Below are 23002 nucleotides of genomic sequence, written 5' to 3'. Positions count from 1 at the left end.
TATGACCATTTACTGGATTAGAAGTTTGTTTCATTAAATTTGGAAACTTATCGGAATATAAATAGGGACAATCTTAAGCCTGTACTCTATATTTAGAATATTATCACCTCTTTATCTTGCTGTCAGACAGCCCTTTCTGGGAACTAAAGCTGTTATCTGTGCTCTCTTCAAGGACACCAGACTCCATTGAGAAAAACGGTAATTTTAGCTCTCAGAAGACAGGAGTTGCTGGTCTACTGTTGCCTCGTTTGTTTAGTTCTTCTGTGTTGTTGTTTGACTTTGTTGAATCCAAACTAATTCTCTTGAACACCAAAGTCACACAATAACATAAATCAACTAACAGATGAAGGCAGCAGTAGACCAACAACTCCTGTGTTCTGAGCTAAAATTACCGTTTTCTTCAATTTTGGTTTTAAATACTTAAATGTTGTCCACAGAAGTACATTGCTTTGCTCCCGTGCTGGTTCTCCTTTCTGTTTCTCAAAAACTCCATCTACTGTAGTAAAACACTGACTATGAAGAAGTACCTCACACTTCAAAATGATCCCTCTAAATACCCCTGCTTTCCCTCTCCAGGCTCGTACCTCCCCGATGGCAGTGCGGTGGACCCTGACTACTACTTCTCCACCATCAGCTCCAGCTTCTCCGTCTCCCCTCTCTTCACTGGAAGCAGCGCTGGAGAGTTTCAGGTCCCTCTGGATATGCTCAGACAGCTCCTCCACATGGTCAGCAGATACAGCGGCACAACAGATGCATTCAAGTACGAGAAAATAAAATAAGACAACATCCATTTTAATTCCCTTGTTTCTCTCGAATAGGTCGAACAATTTGTGTCAGAGTCGTTTTTGAAATCGCTGGACGAGGCCCTGGCAGAACTTCTAGAGGTATGACTATTAAATCACTACAAATGTTTGTCCTCTATTTTTATTTTTTACACGACTCGTTCATTATGATATTTCCGCTTTTTTTTGGTCAGCTGAATCCTGGTCTTCACCTTTACTACAAAACCTTCAGTGACCCTCTGTATGTGGCAATTTTTAAGATGCTAAGAGACACTTTGTACAATTTAAAAGGTAAAAAAAATCCCCCTTTTTCTTTAAATAAGTCACATTTTCTTCTAAAATATGACAGTGAGCAATAACGACGTGCTTTCTGTGCTCACCAGACCTACAGACGGACTACGTGAAGGAGGTTCACGACTTCGTGCTGGAGCAGTTCAGCAGCAGTCAGTCGGAGCTGCAGAGGATCCTGCACGATGTGGAGTACCTGCAGAGCGAGCTGAGCCCGCTAAAGCTGCGCTGCCAGGCCAACGCCGCCTGCGTGGACCTCATGGTGTGGGCCGTGACCGAAGAGCAGGGTGAGCGGTCGCTTCGATCAGACGGGAAGTCATCCGTCTCAGAAGAAGTCATATCTCTGCAAAAACGTTTTCTCTCTTTATCTTTCCACCAGGAGCTGAGAACCTCTGCACCAAACTGTCAGAGAAGCTGCAGTCCAAGACGTCCAGTAAGGTCATCATCGCTCACATGCCGCTCCTCATCTGCTGCTTACAGGTAACTGCTTGTTTTTTAAGGAACAAATCACGATTACACCACCCATATTCATGCACACCGGCCATGGCATGTTATATCATCAGGTTTTCATTTTTTAAAACACATTGCATAAATAGTTTTGATATGGAGACGTAACATTTGTTAAATAAGCAAATACTTTTTTTTGGATAGAACGAGATAATAATGCTGTTTTTCTGAAGAGTTGAAATAAGACAGCAGACGTGTAATGTGTAAGCATTCACTGTCGTCCAATCAGCTGTGTAAACAGGAAGTAACTTACAAAAATTACAGGTTTTTTTTTAGAGTTGCAAAAGTTTTACAATGTTAGGTGTTTCTTTTGACTTATACATTATTAGATTCTAATAATATTATATTAATTATGTGTTTTAGAGTTTATTATATTCATACAGTTTAGAATCAGTAATGTCTGATTCTGCTAATGTAACTGACGTCATTTACTCTGTAAGTCAAATGTCAAACATTTCCTGATTTTCTGAGTTAGAAAAAGATTGAACTCACACTGTGTGTGTGTGTGTGTGTGTGTGTGTGTGTGTGTGTGTGTGTGTGTGTGTGTGTGTGTGTGTGTGTGTGTGTGTGTGTGTGTGTGTGTGTGTGTGTGTGTGTGTGTGTGTGTGTGTGTGTGTGTGTGTGTCTCTCTTCAGGGCCTGGGTCGTCTGTGTGAGCGTTTCCCTGTGGTGGCTCACTCTGTCACCATGTCACTGAGAGACTTCTTGGTGGTTCCGTCTCCGGTTCTGGTGAAGCTGTACAAATACCACAGCCAGTACTCTTCAGGTGACAACACAACTCTGAGCAGGCTCCATCATTCAGTAGCAGTGTTACCCTCCAGTTCAGTCTTTTATTACCAAATACTGTATTTCTTTCTTTTAAGGGGTCGGTGAGATAAAGATCCATGTGACCAACGAACACTCCCAGTCGACCCTCAGTACCAACGCGAACAAGAAGAGCCAGCCGTCCATGTACGAACAGCTGCGGGACATCTCCATCGACAACATCTGCAGGTGAGTTCACACAGATATCAGTCTGTCTCATACGTAGTATATAAGTAAAAAACTCAATTAAATGACTCTACTTCTCTCTTGATTTATTCCCTCAGTAAACATTGTAAACATGAGTTTATGGTCTCAATCTCTAGTTTCAAGTCTTCTTCAATACAGCATGATGTTCATTTAGTAAATGATGCTCCATTTAGAGTCAAACAGACCATAAAGCAGGGGATGCTTTAGGGCGGGGCTACACACTGATTGACAGGTCCCTACCATGGCGTTTATAGTGAAAGAGCAGCTTTATTGCTCATGAATAAAGGCACTATATTGCAGGAAAAATACACTTTCGCAATTTTTACTGCCATAACTCCTCATCTTGCAGCCCAGCTTTTATCTATAACTAGACACTGATACAAACACTGCTATGAACTCATCTCTCGCTCTGTCTTCAGGTGCCTGAAAGCCGGACTGACGATGGATAACGTCATCGTAGAAGCGTTCCTCGCCAGTCTGTCCAACCGTCTCTACATCTATCAGGAGAACGATAAGTGAGTCGAGCGTTGCATTCCTCTGACTTTGACTTGAATTAAAAGTATTTATTTGAGAGTATATTATACCAAGTTCCCCCCTCTCCTCCACAGGGATGCTCACCTGATCCCGGACCACACCATCAGGGCTTTGGGTCACATCGCTGTGGCCCTGCGGGACACCCCCAGAGTGATGGAGCCCATCCTCCAGATCCTCCAGCAGAAGTTCTGCCAGCCGCCCTCCCAGCTGGACGTCCTCATCGTAGACCAGCTGGGCTGCATGGTGATCACAGGCAATGTGAGTATTTATATCTCTGTTATCTATTTAACCCCGGGCAGTTTCAGGGCGTTGTTTTGTTCCTGTCACATTTTTCTCTCTGTGGCTTTGATTTTTTCCTGCAGTATAAAAGTCCTGCTCCTCTATGGAAAAACAGAACAATCATGACTAGAAGTAGAGAGAACTCAAACATGTCTTGTGTGCAGGATAACACAGTTACAATGCCATCAATCATAAAAACGAAGTTCAATTTCTGTAATAATTTATTTTACAAACATTGGAAAACACTGGATTCTGTTTATTCAAGAGTGTACAAGTGTTACCAATGTAAGAAGGCTCCACGTGTTTTATATATTGAACTATTTAAATATTTACAACCTCTACTTCCAGCCTCTCCTCTCCTCTCTGCTCTGTGTTCAGCAGCAGTTCAGTCAAAGTTTCACAAAATTGTTGTCACGTGACTGTTGGTCTCAGATGAATCAACCATGGCTTCCTAGTTGCGCTTAGAAGCTCAGAATTTAATGTTTTTTTCAGGATCTGGCTAAAGTCAACAGTTTATTTGTGGCATTTTCTTAAATTAGACATAAAATGTTTTTCATGAAATATCACAATTTAAAGATATGTTTTAGTGATTTATTCTAACAGAAGCGTTTGTTGCACTTGATGTGTTCAAGGACCATCAGAAAGATGAAAATCTAGCAATAATTACGTTTTTCTACAGTTTTCTGGCTGTGATAAAAGCTGTAGTTATGGCGATTGTTTGAAGTAAACATGCTTTTCAATCCCATCGGCGGGCTTCTGGGTTAAAAATTCTGTGTCAGTTTCTGCTAATGTAAACCCCTAGTTTAAATGTATATCTAACGTCATAACTTTTCTCTCACCTTAGCAATACATCTACCAGGAGGTGTGGAATTTGTTCCAGCAGATCAGTGTGAAAGCCAGCTCCATGGTCTACTCTAACAAAGACTACAAGGACCATGGATACAGGTACGTAAATGACCCAGTTACAGTCCTCTGGGAGTCGTTGAGTGAGAGAGTGATGCATAAAGTGGGAGAATATGCTGCCGTGTATTATTCACAGTCCTGAGACTCTGGTGGATTAATGCTCCCTCTCCCGTATGCAGACACTGCTCCTTGGCTGTGATAAATGCTCTGGGTAACATAGCAGCCAACCTGCAGGCTGAGCAGATGGTGGACGAGCTGCTGGTCAACCTGCTGGAACTTTTTGTCCAGCTGGGTTTGGAGGGGAAGAGAGCCAGTGAGAGAGCCCCAGACAAAGGCCCGGCTCTGAAGGTACAGCACACTCACACATGTACAAAAAAACAAAAGCAATGAGACTGCAGTGTTGGCACAAGAGGGATGCTCCAAAAAATAAATAATTGCAAAGTACTGCAGCTAAAAAGTAGATCACACTGTCTGCTCTTCTAGAAGTTCTCGTTGTGCAGTTCACTGCAAATGTAGACACTGAAATGATCTTTTGACATAATATTTACATCATAGCAGCAACATTACTTCAGTTTCAATGGGAACATCTCACAGGAATGAAAAATGTTTATATTTAGTCTTAATTCAACACGCCCTGTTTCTTTAAAAAAATAAAAGCTCTGTAGTGTCTTTCTGTGGACAGAATCCCTTCATTTGTTAGCTCAAGGCTTTTATTTTGAAATATAAAAATAATGGAATTAAACAAATGTTCAAGAGCGCCATCAACTGGATTTGCATAGTAAAAGATTATATCTTAAAGGTTAAAAGGATAACCAAAAATGCTGGTTTCAAAAATTTGAGACTCCAAGTCTGTCCAAAATGTTGGGGATATTTCACAATCAAAAACACAATGTTTACAAAAGGTTGGGCCTTTTGTTTATCTTTTGCAATCTTGTCGACTCATACTCTCCCATCGACGGTATTGTGTTGCAGTTGGTTGTGAAACATGAAAAGTAATTGAAATAGTAAAAAGGAGACCTCAAACGTGAAGTGTGCATGATTGACTTCGTCTCCTCCTTTTGTCTCTGTAGGCGTCAAGCAGTGCTGGAAACCTCGGTGTCCTAGTTCCAGTCATTGCAGTGGTGAGTGTTCTGGATATCTCCAACATTGTTTTTATCACCCTCTACTGTTTAATTTAGTCTGCTTATATGGGTCAATCATATTTAATGCTCTTCAGCGTTATATCTGCTGTACCTTGATTTACACAGAGATCTATTCTCTCTCTCTCTCTCTCTCTCTTATTTTTCTTCCGCTGTTAGCTGACTAAGAGGTTGCCACCAATAAAAGAAGCGAAGCCACGTCTACAGAAACTCTTCAGGGACTTCTGGCTCTACTCTGTGGTCATGGGATTCGCCGTGGAGGGCTCAGGTACAGCTGACATCGATTTTGGGAATGCAGTTGCCCTTATATATAAGCAGGATCTCATGTGTCGTACTGTTGAAATCTCCAGGTCTGTGGCCGGAGGAATGGTACGAGGGAGTTTGTGAGATTGCGACCAAATCTCCGCTGCTCACGTTTCCCAGCGGGGAACCTTTACGCTCAGAGCTGCAGTACAACTCTGCCCTGAAGAATGACACTGTCACGCCGGTACGACGGCTCACACACACGCACACACACACACAAATATACATCACATGAGGTCGACTCTAGCCGAAGGTTTGTTGTTGTGTGTTTCAGGCTGAGCTGAACGATCTGCGTAGCACCATCATCAACCTGCTGGATCCTCCTCCTGAGGTGGCTGCTCTCATCAACAAGCTGGACTTTGCCATGTCCACATATTTGCTGTCTGTTTACAGATTGGAGTACATGAGGTATGACAACGTGTTTACATATCACATACTGGCTTATGTGCTTGACTTTTATTTTATATCATTTGTATTCTATCTTTTAATCTGTTAGGATGCTGCGTGCTCTGGACTCGGACCGCTTTCAGGTCATGTTTCGGTACGCTGAAGACAGAGCGATACAGAAGGATAAATCTGGTGAGCAGAAGAACAAAAAACACATAAAAGTTATGGTATTACTTCTTGATTATATGCATTCATATTTAATATGTTCAATTACAGGCATGATGCAGTGTGTCATTGCCGTTAGCGACAAGGTCTTTGAAGTCTTCCTGCATATGATGGCTGAAAAGGTAAGGGAGGTTTTTTTGAGTGTGTTTTTATTCTTTCACTGGATCTGAAGTGCTTTTTAGGCACTAAACTGTCAAATTAAAGATTACACCAGGTTTATAGGCGAGGGGAAGGAAAATGAATACAAGTAGCTGCACCTGATTTCTCACTGCAGCAGAGGAAACTGTGTTTATGATTTAACGTCTAAGAAAAGCAGCACTGTTTTATGAAAGTGAGAGAAACGGTGATTAAGTCTTAATTGTTTGGAAAATAAAAACACTACAGAAGTAAAGATAAGTACAGCGAATAAAAATATACATTTTATATATTTACTGTAGCTGTTCATTCTGCACTATTGAACCGAACAAGCTCACAGTACAAAAAATGTTTGAGGAAACTGATAACCTAAGAATATTTAAGTTACGGTTATATTTTTCTTTAAGTAAATATAAGGTTAAAAATGATATATTCAGTTGATTGAATTTGTTATTTTTATAAAATAAAAGTGTCAAGTTCTATGAACTTAAATCAAATATTTCTATTTTTCAACATTTATTATAGCTGCATACACTGTTCAATTAAATCAGTGAAACTTAATAATATCAACTTTACGAAACTTTTTGGTCGGTAGACATTTGATGACCTCACCAGATGGGCATTTTGCACTACTTTCTGACTTTTCATAGACCTAACGATTAACTGATTAATTGAGAAAATCTGAAGTTATTTGTGGCCATAATCTTAATAAAATATTTTATTTTCAGCCGAAAACCAAAGCCCATGAGGAGGAGCTGGAACGCCACGCTCAGTTCCTCTTGGTCAACTTCAACCACATCCACAAGAGGATCCGCAGAGTGGCTGACAAATATTTATCTGGCCTGGCTGAAACGTAAGCATTGATACACAATATTCTCATTTACTCAGAATACAACACTGACTCTTTTATAAACAGTTTAAAATGCAAAAGCATCAACAGTGTTTTCTCTCTCTCCTCAGTTTCCCCCACTTGTTATGGAGTGGTCGTGTGCTGAGGACCATGCTGGACATCCTGCAGACGCTTTCCCTCTCACTCAGTGCAGTAAGTCATGAAATAAGTGGACTATTCATCAGTGTAGCATCTATATTTCAGTCTGTTCTTATACTTGATCCTGTGAACTCTGGAAAATATGTAATACATTGGTATTTTTCATTTCTTAGAGTATCTTCAAACGCTTCATATCCCTAAAATCTAATAGAATAATAATAGAATAAAACAAATTTATCCATGAACAATTCTGAATGTAGAAACAACACAACCAACATTATTTGAACTATGTACACATTTTTAGTTTTTGAAATATGGTCATTTTAACACTCTGCACTTAAGCGTGAAAGATTGAAACTCTAGCTTGGCTCTGCAAAAAGAAGAATGAATGCCATCTAGCTATTATTATTAATAATGATGTTTATGCTGCATTGCAGGACATTCATAAAGACCAACCTTACTACGACATTCCAGACACGCCGCACAGAATTACTGTTCCAGATACATATGAAGCCAGAGAGGTAAAGTTGCATTATTTAGAATTCATAATTTCACCACTGTGTGCTGTCTTTGCTAATTCTCCTCCATCTGTATGTGTTATTTACCTAAAATGATCAAATTTCATATCGTATCTTTACTTTTAGAGCATAGTAAAGGATTTTGCTGCACGTTGTGGGGAGATTCTAAAAGAGGCGATGAAGTGGGCGCCATCTGTGACCAAATCCCACCTCCAGGTAAACACTACATTACAATATAACTAAACAAAACCTCCACATTTAGAGCACACATGACTAATAAAGTTTACATAGTGACCTTAAACATGGTTGTAACTGCTGTACTTCATGTGGTCTTTTTCAGGAGTATCTGAACAAACATCAGAACTGGGTGTCAGGTCTTTCCCAGCACACCGGCCTGGCCATGGCCACAGAAAGCATCCTGCACTTCGCCGGTTACAACAGACAGAGCACAACACTGGGGGTAGGTAACAAACTGACTTTTGATATGCTACCGTTTATTAATATTGCAAGATCGTTGGTTTTATTTTCGGAACAAAAATGGCTCTAGGATGGAGCCTTGTGGGACGCCTAAAAAACTATAGATGCATTGTTTCTTCATTTATGATGTTCAGAAAAGACCATCATTTTAGATTTATTTGCCCATAAAGTTTTAATATACATCCATGCATGTATCTAAAGCCCCTTTCAGAAATGCATTTGTTATTCATATCTGAATAAACACAACTTTTTGCCACTTTTGTGAAGGACAAAAAGCCATCACTTAAACAGATGAAGAGGAAGACAGCAATGTTTTGTATTCTATGGCTGAAAAGTGCTCAATAAAGTAGTAAATCTTTTTTTTTTTCACCTGTAGTCTACTCAGCTGACTGAGAGGCCCACCTGTGTGAAGAAGGACTACTCTAACTTCATGGCCTCCCTCAACCTCAGGAACAGATACGCTGGAGAGGTAAAACCACCAAATTTGTTATCTAAATGAGCTGCAAACTTGTATTTTTTATGCTCGTAAAACACAGAAAATGTGTCTGCTGATCAACAAATGCTTAGTTTCTAAAACTCTGCTGATGGACATTTGAACTGTAATGCAACTGGATCTTGTGGACAAAAACCTTTTATACCTCTGCTTCTCCTGCTCACGTCTTTTCTCTTTCGTCTGTAGGTGTCGGGTATGATCCACTTCGCCCAGGCAGTTAAAGGAAACTCCGATCTGAGCCGGCTGATGATCAAGCAGATGGGGGAGGCTTTAGACTCGGCGCAGCCTGAGACCTTCACGGAGGCCATGTTCAAACTGGCCGCCTTGCTCATCAGCTCCAAAGGTTTCACTTTCTCTCTCTCTGTGCTGTTAACTCATGTGATTAATGTTTTATATTCAAGTGGAAACAGACAACTTCTCCCTTCTAATGTTTCAAGTTGTTGGTGTCGCTGTTGCAAATACAACCAGATGGATTTTCGTTTCCTTCAAAAATCTCCTACAGGCGAATATTTAGCGACTATTTAGCGACTCATCAGGAAAAAAAAGATATAGCTATATGCAAATAAATGCACAACGATGTCACCAATATGCAAATAGATCTATGACTTCATCTGGTGACTTTTGAAGCTAGTGTTAGCTATTTTCATTGGAAATGAGTTGACAAGATTGTCTGCACAGGAAGCACTGCATTTTGTTTTCCACTTTGGTTGGTCATTGTCATCCATTTCCTCTGCTGGGGATAGTAACTGCAAATGACTTTCACTGATACTCTCTGGTAACTGGGGATAGCTACCTGGGAAAGCAGAAATGCTATCCTTTTCCTGTGTTGGTTGCATAATGGCAATAAAAATGGCCCAAGAATGGAGCCTTGTGGGATGCCACAAACTATTGCTGTTTAATTCACTGTTTCTTTATTGTATGTAGTTTTTTTAGAATAATTTGCCCAAAACATTGTGATATACATCCAGAATACTTACAGTTAGACAACAATGTATACAGAAATGCAAATTAGCGTATGAAGTCATCTGGCGACTTTTGTAGCTAGTGCTAGCTACTTTCATTGGGAATGAGTGCATTTTGTTTTCCAAAGTTCCTATGGTTGTTCAGCCATCCTCCATTTCCTCTACTGGGGATAGCCCCTGCAAAGAACTTCCATTGATACTCTTTGGTAACTGGAGATAGCTAACAACTTCCTATTTTGGTTGACTCACTTCCTCTGTGCCGCAAATGGAGCCTTCATTTTCCAGGGTAGATCGAAATCGGTGCAGACAGAACTGCAAAGTGAAAGCGAGTCCAATAGGGAACAAATCTAAACACTGATGGTGTCATTATTCTATAGCCGTTATATTGAGCAATCAACATTTACTCACAAGTATCCCCACTTTAAAGTCAGCCTTCTGTCATGTTTTTAAAATGCTGTGGACCTCTTCTCTGGTCTCTCCAGAATGCGATCCTCAGCTCCTGCACCACCTCTGCTGGTCTCCTCTCAAGATGTTTACAGCACACGGCATGGAAACGGCCATCGCTTGTTGGGAGTGGCTGCTGGCAGCTCGTGTTGGAGTGGAAGTACCGGTACGTCCTTTCTTTTAAAATCATTTTAACTTTGTCTCCTTGTTGATGGTTATGTCTTCTATATGTGCTATAAATCTCATCTCTCGGCTGCCGTAGTTCATGCGTGAGATGGCGGGAGCGTGGCAGATGACCGTGGAGCTTAAGATGGGCTTGTTCTCCGACGCCAAGGTGGAGGCCGACCCTCTGGCTGCATCAGAGGAGAGCCAGCCGATCCCCTGCCCTCCAGATGTTACCCCCCACCAAATATGGATCGAGGTCAGACGAAAACACATTCTTATCAATCGTCTCCTCTTCCGTTATTTCCCTCTCATGTCGGCCCTTTTTTTCCCTCTAGTTTCTAGTCCAGAGGTTTGAGATAGCAAAGTATTCCAGCGCAGATCAAGTGGAGATCTTTGGCAGTTTGCTGCAACGCTCGCTGTCTCTGAACGTCGGGGGGGCGAAGAGTAGCCTCAACCGCCACGTAGCGGCCATTGGTCCTCGTTTCAGGTACATAAACAAACACACACAAAGCTCAAAGATGGTATTTTATTCATCCATGTCTGTTTCATGTCTGTTTATATATGTTTCAGGCTGCTGACTCTGGGTCTGTCTCTGCTGCACTCTGACGTCCTCACCAATTCAACTGTAAGAAATGTTCTCCGAGAGAAGATTTATTCTACAGCCTTTGACTACTTCAGGTAACGACACACACTCATATCTTAGGTTTTAGGGCTGCAACAAACAGTTTCATGCAATCGATCAATTAATGCATATTTTTTCTTTTTATTACAATAATTTATTCTATAAAATATCAGGATTTAAAGATGGTTATTTGCTTGTTTTGTCCACACAACCCAAAGGAACAAATGATAAAATATTATTATTGCTACTTCTCAAATGTTTGCATGCTAACATGCTATGCTGTGATGCTAAACATGGTGAATATTATACCTGTTATACATCTGCATGTTAGCATGCTGACAATAATAATAATAATAATTAAGCCTTTATTAGTCTGGGGAAATTACAATTCTCTGCATTTAACCCATCCCGGAGGAGCAGTGGGCTGCGCCCCGGGGTTGGGTGTCTCGCTCAAGGACACCTCGGCATGTTGACTCTAGAGGGGTTCGAACCACCATCCTTGTGGTTACAGGACAAGCGCTCTATCTTGTGTGCCACAGCCGCCCCCGTTTATAATAGCATTTAATAGTTTAGTAAATACTCAAGATCGTTTCCGTTTCAAATTTTTTTCTGACCTGCAAATTAAAAAAAACTATACTTTCTTTCATGAAAATTTGAAATTCACTTTCATGATCTTTTTCATGATGAAAAAGTTTGTATTTACTAATAATTTTAAGGTTTTTCCCCCGCGGCCTATTTTAGACTTGCAGTTCTTAAAGATTGCAAGCGTGTCTTTTTTCTTTTGTTATTTGTGATCAAGTTTTATTGATTTTCAAGAAATGCTTTGGGATCAACAGCAAATTAATAGTGACAATAATTGAGAAGAAAAAATTAAAAGATTAAAATTAAATTAAATCATTTAAATGAAGAATATAAATACTTATAAATTATTTGCTTCTAGTGATGATCTAACCCTCCCCTCTCTTTCCCTCCAGCGCTCCTCCAAAGTTTCCCACCCAAGGTGACAAGCATCTCCGCGAGGACATCAGCATCATCATCCGTTTCTACGCCAGCATCCTGTCCGACAAGAAGTACCTGGCAGCGTGCCACCTGGTCCCCCCCGGTGAGCTTGGTACTACCCCGGCCCCGAGCACGCTCTCTGCCGGAATATTCGGATCGCTTATCGTGTCCAGCACTTCTCCGATTTCTATCTTAAGTAAGCCTAAAGCGGTGGAGCTCGGACTGCACTGCCGCAGGGGCATGCTCTTTTTTTCTACGCATGTCAAATTTGACGCTGACTGGCCTCACGATGCTGCAGATAGATCCTGGTATCTATCGGTCTATGTTAGGAACACTTTTTATTTTAGAGTGGATTTCTTTCTCTCAATGTTCTTTTCTGGTTATCTTATTTTCTCTTTCCTCCATTTTATTCCTCTTTCTCCTTTTTCTATGTTACTCTTCATACCTTTTCAATCAATCTGTTTTCTACCCTTAATGTCAAAGTGATGTTTTGAAGTGTGTTTGTATGAAGTTCTTCTCCATAGTCAGTGTTTTACTGCAATAGATGGAGTTTGGAGAAACACACAGGAGAACCAGCACGGGAGTAAATCAATGTTCTGCTGTGGACGTATTTAAGACATCTAAAAGAATCAATATCAGTTTAAGTGTTTGCTTTGTATTCCTTTCTGACGGGAACTGAAGCTGTTATCTATGTTCTCTTTAAAGACACCAGACTCCATTGAGAAAAACAGTAATTTTACCTAATAGAACACAGGTGTTGATTGTCTACTGCTGCCTCGATCTTTTCGTTTATTTGTGTTATTGTGTGACTTTGGTGAATCCGAACTAACCCGTTAAAACACCAAAGTAACACAATAACACAAATAAACTAACCAATGGAGGCAGCAGTAGACCAGCCACTCCTGGGTTCTGAGATGTAAAATTACTGTTTTTTTCAATGGAGTCTGGTGTCTGAAGACGCTTTCCCCGTCATAAAGGTCTGTCTGAAAATATCCAAAATATAGCTTAAACTTGAACTGATATGATTATTTTAGGTTTCTAAAATACGTCCACAGCAGTACATTACTTTTCTACCGTTCTGGTTCTACTGTCTGTTTCTATAAACTCCATCTACTGCAGTAAAACACTGACTGTGGAGAAGTACTTCATACAACCACACTTCTAAACATCCAAACTATCCCTTAAAGCAGCTGTGAGGAAAAGCGCAAATTTGTCATCCGCGTTAAGATGCATGACAATTCATCATGTCAGCCCCCCCCACCCACCCGTCTGCCCCTTTCAATTTCAAAAGAAGAAACTACAAGTTCAAAAAAAATGTTCTTTCTTCCACCCCAGAAAATCCTCTCCTCTACATACCCGACGACCCCGACAAAAGAAACCGTCTCATTCTCATACACATCAAAGCGCTTCAGGTAGACGAGTCCTCTAACCGCCGATCCTGGATCAGATTTAATCTACCCCACCACGCGCATTACAGAATAATATCTGACTCAGTATCAGTGGTCCAAGGCAACCTCTACCTTCATGTAAACCCTGCTGGTGTCCCTGCTTTCAAATGCATGATCATCACAACAGCAGAGGAACGACTGACGCAGCTCATCTCGCTCTTCATCGATCATATTTAGATTTTTTTCCGTCGTTTAAGATTCATAAAACTTCAACCTCCGCTTTCATTGGTTCAGATTTTACTCCATGAGTTTGTTGCTTCTGTCTCGGCTTTGCTGAAACTTGTTTGTGTGTGAAACAGATAACCAGGACCCGTCCCTGAACAGTCTGTCCGTGATGAACGCCGCCGACCTCCGGAGCAGCATGGACTCCAGCGCTCGGTCCCAGCAGAGCGGCCAGGGATGGATCAACACCTACCCGCTGTCCAGTGGCATGTCCACCACGTCCAAGAAATCAGGTACAGACGATTTCAGTATGTGGACAATTATGACGGCAGACAGCAGTTCAAACTCACGTTGTTTTATAAAGCCTTTGAACAATAGAAATGGTCCACCAGTGCTTATACTGGTGTTTTTGCTTATTGTGATGTCATTTCTTGGAGTATCTTCAAATGCTTCATATCCCTAAAATCTGTACAACCTAAGCCAAAAGGTTATGTAAGTCAATAAACCATAATAATTTATAAAAAGTATTTAAATTGTATCATAAATAAAATACAAAAATGGGAAGTGTTTTTCCATCGAATTCGAATAAACTTGCAAAACATATTTTTTTTGTAGAAACGTGAACAATGTTTCTCAACACAAAAAACATATTTGAACAAGTTCAATTTTTTAGTTTATCCTCATTAGCAGAGTTCAAAGTCTTGAATTTTTTCGTTACATTACTTTCCACACGTCGAGTAATGACATCATCATCACAAGCCTGCACACAATGACACAGAAGACTGAAGCCTTAGCTTTTCTGCTGCTACCTCTTCCTACAAAATGACCACATCACAATATGCAGGTGCAGTGATAAGAGACTCGTCTGTAATGAGTTATTAAATGAGGGTTACAAATGAGGGTGTGGAGTTTTAGATTATTTTGCAACTAGTTCCAGTCACTTGGAGCAGCAAACTGGAATGAGAAACGGCCGAAAGGCGGTGCAGACTTTTGGAATGACCACATTAATGAAACTGCTAGAACGTAAATTGCGGTTACTGTTTGAGATGATGAATAGTGAGTGGAGATATGTGAGGGTGTTACCAATGATGGTTTTTGAATAAACTGATAACAGTGGATTTATCGGTATTGCGTCTGTTCAGTCTCTGAGGGTTCAGGGTTTAAGGTGTTAGGCAGGACATCTGGATTTTGGCCAAAGAGACGCTGAATAAGTTTAACTGACACAATGTTTTGACTTTCTGTCCGTCTTCTCCATGTCCTAGGGACGTCCAAGAAGAGTAACAGAGGGACGCAGCTTCACAAGTACTACATGAAACGCAGGACTCTGTTGCTGGCCTTACTGGTGAGAGTGATGATGATGATGATGATGATGGTGAAGATGGGTTTCTGGTTTTAGTTCTTTCTCCCACTCTGCTCCGTTCTGTCCCTCCAGGCCAGCGAGATCGAACGCTTGACAACGTGGTACAACCCGCTCTCCACCCAGGAGCTGACCATCGCCACGGAGCAGTCGGTGGAGACCAGCATCGCCAACTGGAGGTCCAAATACATCAGTCTGACGGAGAAACAGTGGAAGGACAACGTCAACCTGGCCTGGGGCATCGCACCCTACCTGGCTATGCAGCTGCCAACCAGGTCCTCACTCTCTCTGTTTGTGTTTCACACTTCCCCATAAACAGAAGGAAACCTCTCTTAAAGTGGCACTATGCAATTGATTTGACTGCAAAATCTGTTGCACAAAGAAATATTAACATAAATAAACATACCTCACTCTCTTCACGCAACCAAGAGGGAAATTAGTCCACTTTTAAATCTTCAAAAACAAGCAACTCTTTATCAGTTTAAACTTAAATCTTGTGCAGAAACTTCTGCCGCTTCACATTCTTTTAGGATCTTGCAACGACTAAATGTGTCCCAGCATAACATAGGACGTAAACATATTTCCTATCAAGTGAAAATTGAACAAAAGTTGTACAAATAATAATATGTAAACAAGCATATTAAATAATGACATATATAATAATTATGGCAGTTAAAGCAATAAAACACACCAGCTACAGCCTTACTCTGTCTAGCTGACCAGTAGCTTATGGTGGCCTTTATGTCTCTTCTTGTGATATTGTCACACTACGTTTTTTTAGAGTTTAACAGATAAACATTTGAATGTTTTTTGCACAAATTTAAGACGAGAAGTAAAGTCACCGTACTACCCAGAAACAAGAGTTTATTGTTTCTGTCTGTTGAGTTCAAATCCAATAAATTGTGCAAATTATATTTGCATTTTTTGTTTAAATATTACTATACAAAAATATAAAAATCTGTTGGAAGACACAAAAAGGCAAAGTTGAATCCCATCTACTAATACAGGACAATCAAATCTTGTTTATTCGTCACATTTGAGGACAACATGCATTTACATTGGTTTGTGCCTACCTAAAGAAATCAACGAGTCTATTTAGTTTAAAAAATAAATACATTTAAAAAAAAATCAATTTGTTGAAATTGAGGATTTAGTTGGGGGATTTTTTTTTTTTCAAAGCTCCATTCATAAACCTTAAAAGAAGCTTAAATTGTTAAATAGACATATTACACTGGTTGCAGCCCCGTTTACGGTTGTATTTTCAGCTTTCTTTTGCCACCTGTCACCTCAATGGCTTCTGTTGCTGCTTTAAAATTTGAACTCCTCTGTTTCCAGGTTTAAGAATGATGCCATTGTTGCTGAAGTGACCCGTCTGGTGAGGCTGGACCCCGGAGCCGTCAGCGATGTACCTGAGGCCGTCAAGGTAACGCCACTCCGTCCAATCAGCTGATGAGCTTTGACGATATGTGTGTGTATTCATCCATATTTCCTCTCATGGGTTTCACCTCCTAGTTCCTGGTGACGTGGCACACTATCGACGCCGACTCTCCTGAGCTGAGCCACATCCTGTGTTGGGCTCCGGCCGACCCGCCCACCGGTCTGTCCTACTTCAGCAGCATGTACCCTCCTCATCCTCTCACTGCTCAGTACGGGGTCAAAGTGCTGCGCTCCTTTCCTCCAGTAAGAAACACACTTTTTGCAGTAGGCTTTAAGATAAATCACAGCTCTCTTAACTTTACATTTTCTCTTGGTAGGATGCCATCTTGTTCTACATTCCTCAGATTGTTCAGGCTCTGCGTTACGATAAGGTAAAAACAAACTACTAATGCTCAAACACTTGTAAATAATCAGCAGCTGATTTAATAATAGTTAAATCGTCATTTATAAAGCGATGTCACTAAACTCTGCTTCTCTGTCCGCCTCAGATGGGTTACGTGAGGGAGTACATCCTGTGGGCGGCCCAGAAGTCTCAGCTTCTCGCCCACCAGTTCATCTGGAACATGAAGACCAACATCTTCATGGACGAGGAGGGACACCAGAAAGACCGTGAGTGGAGAATTTGCAAAGAAGGAAACTCAAATACTTGGTTTGTTCTCGGCTCGAGGTGTGAGCGAGAACAAATAGTTCTCTTATAAAAGCACTATCAAAAATTCTGAGGATTTTACAAAGACGGATGATTTGTTTTTAAACTCCTTAGAAATAGGAGGTCTTAAAAATTTACATTTAAGTAATTTTTTTGCAGCCAAATCAAATTGTTAACAGGATATTCATTTGTTTCTCTATAATGCATTCAATTGCGCATTAATTAAATTCCCCCCCTGCTCGAGTATATCTCTCTCGTGAGTTCTTTATTCACTGAAGGTTCTTTCAATTACAACTCAACAATGGCACCACTGCTCTCTGAAATACTTTGTCTCCAATCGTCAAAACCATAAAAAAAAAAAAGAGTGCTCTTCTTTGGACAATGCGAGCTGTGATTTGCACCGAATACATCTCAAACTGCATGCATGCCAGGAAGCAAAATTTTGGTTGTGCTGTTTGGTGACCTTTAGAGTTCTAAAGTTGCAGAAACAGGTTGTGGTAACGAAAATTTAAAACAGGAGAATAACTGTAGAATTTTGACCTCTGGAGGAAAACCGGCAATGAAAAGTCTCAAGTGTTGGAAAGTGTGCTGACACTGAATGCTGTAAAATCTCAAGTCTTTGCTGTAAAGGTTACCATAAACATCAGAAGAGAGAATATTTGAAATTACAGAGGATCAAAGATGCACTTTTAGTTGTTCTGCTTAAAATACTTACAGATAATCAAATAAATATAAAAGCTTAATGCAATTTTAAACAGTTCTATAGATTATAAACAGCTTTATGTTTAGAATAACCAGGATGTAATATTTTGAAAATCATTGGAAACCATGATGGAAGTCTCTTACAGTAGCAATGAGGTGAACGCATGTTTTTCCTTCTATCAGTAAATGTCTCTGCTTCAAGTTAATGTGATATATTTTCCTATTAAAGTGTAATCATATCATCTGCCTCTTGGGATAAACCCTCATCAGGCCTTGATGTTGATGATGTTGATGAAATCTTATGAATTCCCTCCTCGTTGATCTGCGTAGCCGACATCGGGGAGCTGCTGGAGCAGATGGTGGAGGAGATCACGGGTTCTCTGTCGGGTCCGGCCAAAGACTTCTACCAGAGAGAGTTTGACTTCTTCAACAAGATCACCAACGTGTCCGCCATTCTCAAGTAAATCCATCACCTTGACTCTACACACCATTACGCTACACATTATCAGCAGACAAAGGGAGTGTTTTGGGCGTTTTTGATTTATCTTTTTTATTTTCCAGGCCAGTTCCAAAGGGCGAGGAGAGGAAACGGGCCTGTCTCAAAGCTCTGTCCGACATCAAAGTTCAGCCAGGTGACGTATTCTTCAATAGAAGGCCTGGATGGATGATTAGAAGTGAAAACATTACATTACTTTTTTTAGATTCAAACATTCCAAAAATATAACTTTATATATAACTTTATTCCTCTAACGTAATAATTGAGAAATATAAAAAAATACAAAAGACAGAAAAATGGAGAAAAGACAACAGTTAAATAATTTTTTTTCTTTTAATCGGATCACAAACACCTTGATTTTGTCTAACTGATAACCAAAACACTCTCCAGAGCGCTTCCATTGTAATCAAATGAAGCTGCTTATCTGTATTTTTACATGGCTGTTTTATTTATAGAGAAACCTTGTGTGTGTTTTTACGTTTCACATTAAAATGTGTTCGTTATCCTGTAGTTAAAACGATGAATTAATTAATTCAGTACCGCTTTATCAAACCCTGCACAGCCAACTGCATAATCTTGAGGCCAATCTCATTATGCAAATAGTGAATCTGGCACAAAACCACAAGTTTAAAATCCCTGTAGGATTAATTTCAATTTCTCAGAGTGATTTGGATTAAATTGTCCATCCAGAGATCACAGATAAAATATGTTTTTTCTTTTATTGAAGGATTGTTCCATGTGAAAGAGTGTCTCTGATTGTATTGTGATATCACCAACCTCTACGTTATTGAACTGTGAATATTTGCAGCTATAAAAATAATAATAATAATGCAACATCATAGTGAGTCTCTAAACTTGTTGGTTTTTTTAGGCTGTTACCTGCCGAGTAACCCTGAAGCCATCGTGTTGGACATCGACTACAAGTCTGGAACACCCATGCAGAGGTAAAACTCTCAAACATCAGTGCAAAAAGGGATCTGTGCACATTATAGTGTCCGTTTAGCACGCTCCAAGTTTCTACGCCACTTAATCTGCAAGGTGTCTGAGTTTTGACTCCGGTTCCAATGAATTTAAAACCTTCGTGGGATTATGTGAAGACCCAATGTGCTCACAGAATCCAGGGAAAACTTGAACGTGAGTTTATTAGAGCTCCATTATAAAATGAAAGCAGGTGATTTTCATCCAAATTGATAAATATAAATATATTAGTTATCGCCCTTTCACTGCACGTTACTAAGATAAGATAAGATAATCCTTTATTAGTCCCGCAGCGGGGAAATTTGCAGGCTTACAGCAGCATAGAGTAAAGTGCAAACAAGAGACATAGTAAAAGAAGTGTTTCGCTCCTTTTTCCATTAGCGTGAACGCTTTCCAACCCTACCTTTCCCTGTGCACTAAAAAGAACAATTACGACACTATTACCTGTCGTAAATAACAAAATATGTAGTTAACACTTTATGGCAAAAAATGGCAGAAAACAAACATATACTGATACTAAACAAAAAACGTAATACTCAGTTAAATGATAGCAGAAATGATTTAATATGCCATCCCAACATTGACATTTTTATCCAATACAAACATGTAATTAATTGTCTCTTACATATTTATCGTGTTGACTTCTGGGGGTTTGTTCTGTCGCCACAGCGCCGCCAAGGCTCCCTACCTGGCCAAGTTCAAGGTGAAGCGCTGCGGGGTGAGCGAGCTGGAGAGGGAGGGTCTCCGCTGCCCGTCGGACTCTCTGGAGGACGGGGAGGACAATCCGGACGGAGCTCGCAGGATTTGCTGGCAGGCGGCCATCTTTAAAGTGGGAGACGACTGCAGACAGGTACGGAGCTTGTTGTGTTGGGACGTTTCAGGGGAGGGAACTTCTCTCGTGACCGTCCTGCATTTGTTTATTTTATTTTGTTCTCTCCAGGACATGCTCGCTCTGCAGATCATTGGGCTCTTTAAGAATATTTTCCAGCTGGTGGGCCTGGACCTGTTTGTCTTCCCCTACAGAGTGGTGGCCACCGCACCAGGGGTAAGACTTCATGTCCCATCACTCCCTCCAGATCGTGTTTTCTGTTTATCCAGTTAAATGAATTATTCTCACAGCATGGAACCCTCATATTGTATAAGAAAAAATCTCCCTGAACCAGGCGGCGGGTGAAACCAAAGCTTCATGTGTTAAAGCTGCATTCTCTCTGCTGTCCATCAGGGGGCGACTCCTCTGGTTGTATAGAAGTCTATGAGAAAATGACTCTACTTCTCTCTTGATTTATTCCCTCAGTAAACATTGTAAACATGAGTTTATGGTCTCAATCTCTAGTTTCAAGTCTTCTTCAATACAGCATGATGTTCATTTAGTAAATGATGCTCCATTTAGAGTCAAATAATAAAAATGTCATAATCAGGTATTTATTGTTTCTCTCAGTGTGGAGTGATCGAGTGCATCCCAGACTGCAAATCCAGAGACCAACTGGGCCGACAGACGGACTTCGGGATGTACGATTACTTCCGCAACCAGTACGGAGACGAATCCACCCTCGCCTTCCAGAAGGTCTGCAGACTTAAACATTCCGCCTCACCCTTTAATTCACGTTTAATGAATGAGTGATGGTTCAGTTTGTCATCATATTGATTACGCTGGAAGATAATTATTGTCTCTTACGGAGCCTAAGCACTTAAAAGACTTTCCATATAAGATTATTTCCTCCTGACCTTTGATGAGTTCGACCTCAGATTCCATTTCACTGAAGTCTTCTTCTTCCTCCTCTTCTTCTTCCTTCCACAGGCTCGGTATAACTTCATCCGCAGCATGGCCGCCTACAGCCTGCTGCTGTTCCTGCTGCAGATCAAAGACAGACACAACGGCAACATCATGCTGGACAGCAAGGGACACCTCATCCACATAGGTATGGTATATATATATATATATTGAGGTTCCGTCTAGTAACATTGTGGTGTGTTCAAGACCCATTCAGTAAAAATGAGGATTGGATGAAAGTAAATTATTATAGTATAGTAAATGATATCTTGTAAAATGAAGTGTTGGTGATAAACTTGAATATTTCCATTAGTTTGAAGGAGATGTTTTCACAGTTGTATGAAATATTTTAGAGATGAATTATGATCTCTTTAACTCTAAGCAGCTTATGACGAAATGTTTTAATCAATAAAAATGTAATATTTTATGTCCTATTCATTTGTGTGTTTTTATGCAAATAATCCCCATAGATAAATTATAGATAATACATTAGATAAAACCGATGTGGATAAACTGCTTAATTTGCAGTTGAAAAAAAGGAATAAATCACAATAAATCGCAATGTTTGATATCACACAATAGTCTTATCCTGCCCACTTTCTTTTCTGCAGACTTTGGCTTCATGTTTGAGAGCTCTCCTGGAGGAAACCTGGGCTGGGAGCCGGACATCAAGCTGACGGACGAGATGGTGATGATCATGGGAGGAAAGATGGAGGCCACGCCTTTCAAGTGGTTCATGGAGATGTGCGTCAGAGGATATCTGGCTGTACGGTAAGAAAAGTCTGCAGGAGGTTTCTCCATTGTTTGTCCTCCACGTTCTTTGTGAGTCAAGTATCCACACAGATAGCTTTCATTCATTTTTGTTGTTATTTTCTTCTATGAACATGAAGACCGTACATGGACGCCGTGGTTTCTCTAGTGACCCTCATGCTGGACACCGGGCTGCCGTGCTTCAGAGGACAAACCATCAAACTCCTCAAGTAAGTCCAGCATGACAATTCTGCTTTGCAGTGAATGTTTTTTTGTGTTTAAGGTGTTAAAACATAATATTTCAGACCTGGTTTATTTTTGAGGAAAAACAATGGAACTGTGTTTTTGTGTATAGAACAATTTTTTTGTGATGATTTTAAACATTAATGGATTTTTCTTATTTTTTTTATCAGAGGGCGGTTTAATCCTCACATGAGTGAGAAAGAAGCAGCAGCTTTCATCATCAAAGTCATCCAAAGCTGTTTCCTCAGCAGCAGGTAAGACGAAGTCCCACCTCTCTCAGGCACCTTGTCTACACGTAATGCAGATATTTTTTCAAACTTATATTTTGTCAGTCGAGTCGGCCATCTTTGTTACCGTTTCAGGCTCATGCTCATTACACAAAGCAACAATCGGCACACGTGAACATCCGGTTCTGAAGAGTGAAGTCCAAGCTTCATGTGTTAAAGCTGCATTCTCTCTCCTGTCCACCAGGGGGCGACTCCTCTGGTTGTATAGAAGTCTATGAGAAAATGACTCTACTTCTCTCTTGATTTATTCCCTCAGTAAACATTGTAAACATGAGTTTATGGTCTCAATCTCTAGTTTCAAGTCTTCTTCAATACAGCATGATGTTCATTTAGTAAATGATGCTCCATTTAGAGTCAAACACACCATAAAGCAGGGGATGCTTTAGGGGGCGGGGCTACACACTGATTGACAGGTCGACACCAGAGACGTATACGGCATCTCTACGTCAGTCCAAATATGGTCACTTTTCACCGGTTGCAAAAAAACAAGATGGCGATGGCCGAATTGCCGACCTCAAGGCTTCAAAATGTTAGTCCAGAAACCAATGTGTGACATCACAGAACT

The 23002-nt window shown here is 40.5% G+C and overlaps 1 protein-coding gene across 1 annotated transcript in view; it reads left to right on the top strand.

Moving 5' to 3' along the window:
* Nucleotides 1-23002, top strand: part of pi4kaa (phosphatidylinositol 4-kinase, catalytic, alpha a) — a 33171-nt gene that overhangs the window by 7250 nt on the left and 2919 nt on the right. The window contains exons 8-53 of the mRNA XM_054612303.1: nucleotides 577-725; nucleotides 819-884; nucleotides 977-1073; nucleotides 1166-1357; nucleotides 1450-1550; nucleotides 2213-2342; nucleotides 2440-2569; nucleotides 3007-3102; nucleotides 3196-3379; nucleotides 4245-4345; nucleotides 4483-4651; nucleotides 5374-5424; nucleotides 5602-5710; nucleotides 5793-5929; nucleotides 6020-6153; nucleotides 6242-6324; nucleotides 6409-6479; nucleotides 7221-7345; nucleotides 7453-7534; nucleotides 7918-8001; nucleotides 8125-8214; nucleotides 8339-8458; nucleotides 8852-8944; nucleotides 9155-9311; nucleotides 10413-10540; nucleotides 10637-10795; nucleotides 10875-11026; nucleotides 11110-11217; nucleotides 12136-12263; nucleotides 13908-14063; nucleotides 15033-15112; nucleotides 15203-15402; nucleotides 16463-16550; nucleotides 16640-16807; nucleotides 16882-16935; nucleotides 17053-17173; nucleotides 18243-18372; nucleotides 18474-18544; nucleotides 19280-19352; nucleotides 20056-20236; nucleotides 20327-20431; nucleotides 20825-20950; nucleotides 21185-21305; nucleotides 21769-21928; nucleotides 22048-22137; nucleotides 22321-22404. Of these exons, the coding sequence (XP_054468278.1) occupies nucleotides 577-725; nucleotides 819-884; nucleotides 977-1073; nucleotides 1166-1357; nucleotides 1450-1550; nucleotides 2213-2342; nucleotides 2440-2569; nucleotides 3007-3102; nucleotides 3196-3379; nucleotides 4245-4345; nucleotides 4483-4651; nucleotides 5374-5424; nucleotides 5602-5710; nucleotides 5793-5929; nucleotides 6020-6153; nucleotides 6242-6324; nucleotides 6409-6479; nucleotides 7221-7345; nucleotides 7453-7534; nucleotides 7918-8001; nucleotides 8125-8214; nucleotides 8339-8458; nucleotides 8852-8944; nucleotides 9155-9311; nucleotides 10413-10540; nucleotides 10637-10795; nucleotides 10875-11026; nucleotides 11110-11217; nucleotides 12136-12263; nucleotides 13908-14063; nucleotides 15033-15112; nucleotides 15203-15402; nucleotides 16463-16550; nucleotides 16640-16807; nucleotides 16882-16935; nucleotides 17053-17173; nucleotides 18243-18372; nucleotides 18474-18544; nucleotides 19280-19352; nucleotides 20056-20236; nucleotides 20327-20431; nucleotides 20825-20950; nucleotides 21185-21305; nucleotides 21769-21928; nucleotides 22048-22137; nucleotides 22321-22404 (5434 nt within the window). The remainder of the gene's footprint in view (nucleotides 1-576; nucleotides 726-818; nucleotides 885-976; nucleotides 1074-1165; nucleotides 1358-1449; nucleotides 1551-2212; nucleotides 2343-2439; nucleotides 2570-3006; nucleotides 3103-3195; nucleotides 3380-4244; nucleotides 4346-4482; nucleotides 4652-5373; nucleotides 5425-5601; nucleotides 5711-5792; nucleotides 5930-6019; nucleotides 6154-6241; nucleotides 6325-6408; nucleotides 6480-7220; nucleotides 7346-7452; nucleotides 7535-7917; nucleotides 8002-8124; nucleotides 8215-8338; nucleotides 8459-8851; nucleotides 8945-9154; nucleotides 9312-10412; nucleotides 10541-10636; nucleotides 10796-10874; nucleotides 11027-11109; nucleotides 11218-12135; nucleotides 12264-13907; nucleotides 14064-15032; nucleotides 15113-15202; nucleotides 15403-16462; nucleotides 16551-16639; nucleotides 16808-16881; nucleotides 16936-17052; nucleotides 17174-18242; nucleotides 18373-18473; nucleotides 18545-19279; nucleotides 19353-20055; nucleotides 20237-20326; nucleotides 20432-20824; nucleotides 20951-21184; nucleotides 21306-21768; nucleotides 21929-22047; nucleotides 22138-22320; nucleotides 22405-23002) is intronic.

Source organism: Anoplopoma fimbria, chromosome 14, assembly GCF_027596085.1.
Source record: "Anoplopoma fimbria isolate UVic2021 breed Golden Eagle Sablefish chromosome 14, Afim_UVic_2022, whole genome shotgun sequence".
Taxonomy (NCBI): Eukaryota; Metazoa; Chordata; class Actinopteri; order Perciformes; family Anoplopomatidae; genus Anoplopoma; species Anoplopoma fimbria.
The sequence above is the reverse complement of the archived record's forward strand: the minus strand, read 5'-3'. Positions and strand labels throughout refer to the sequence as shown.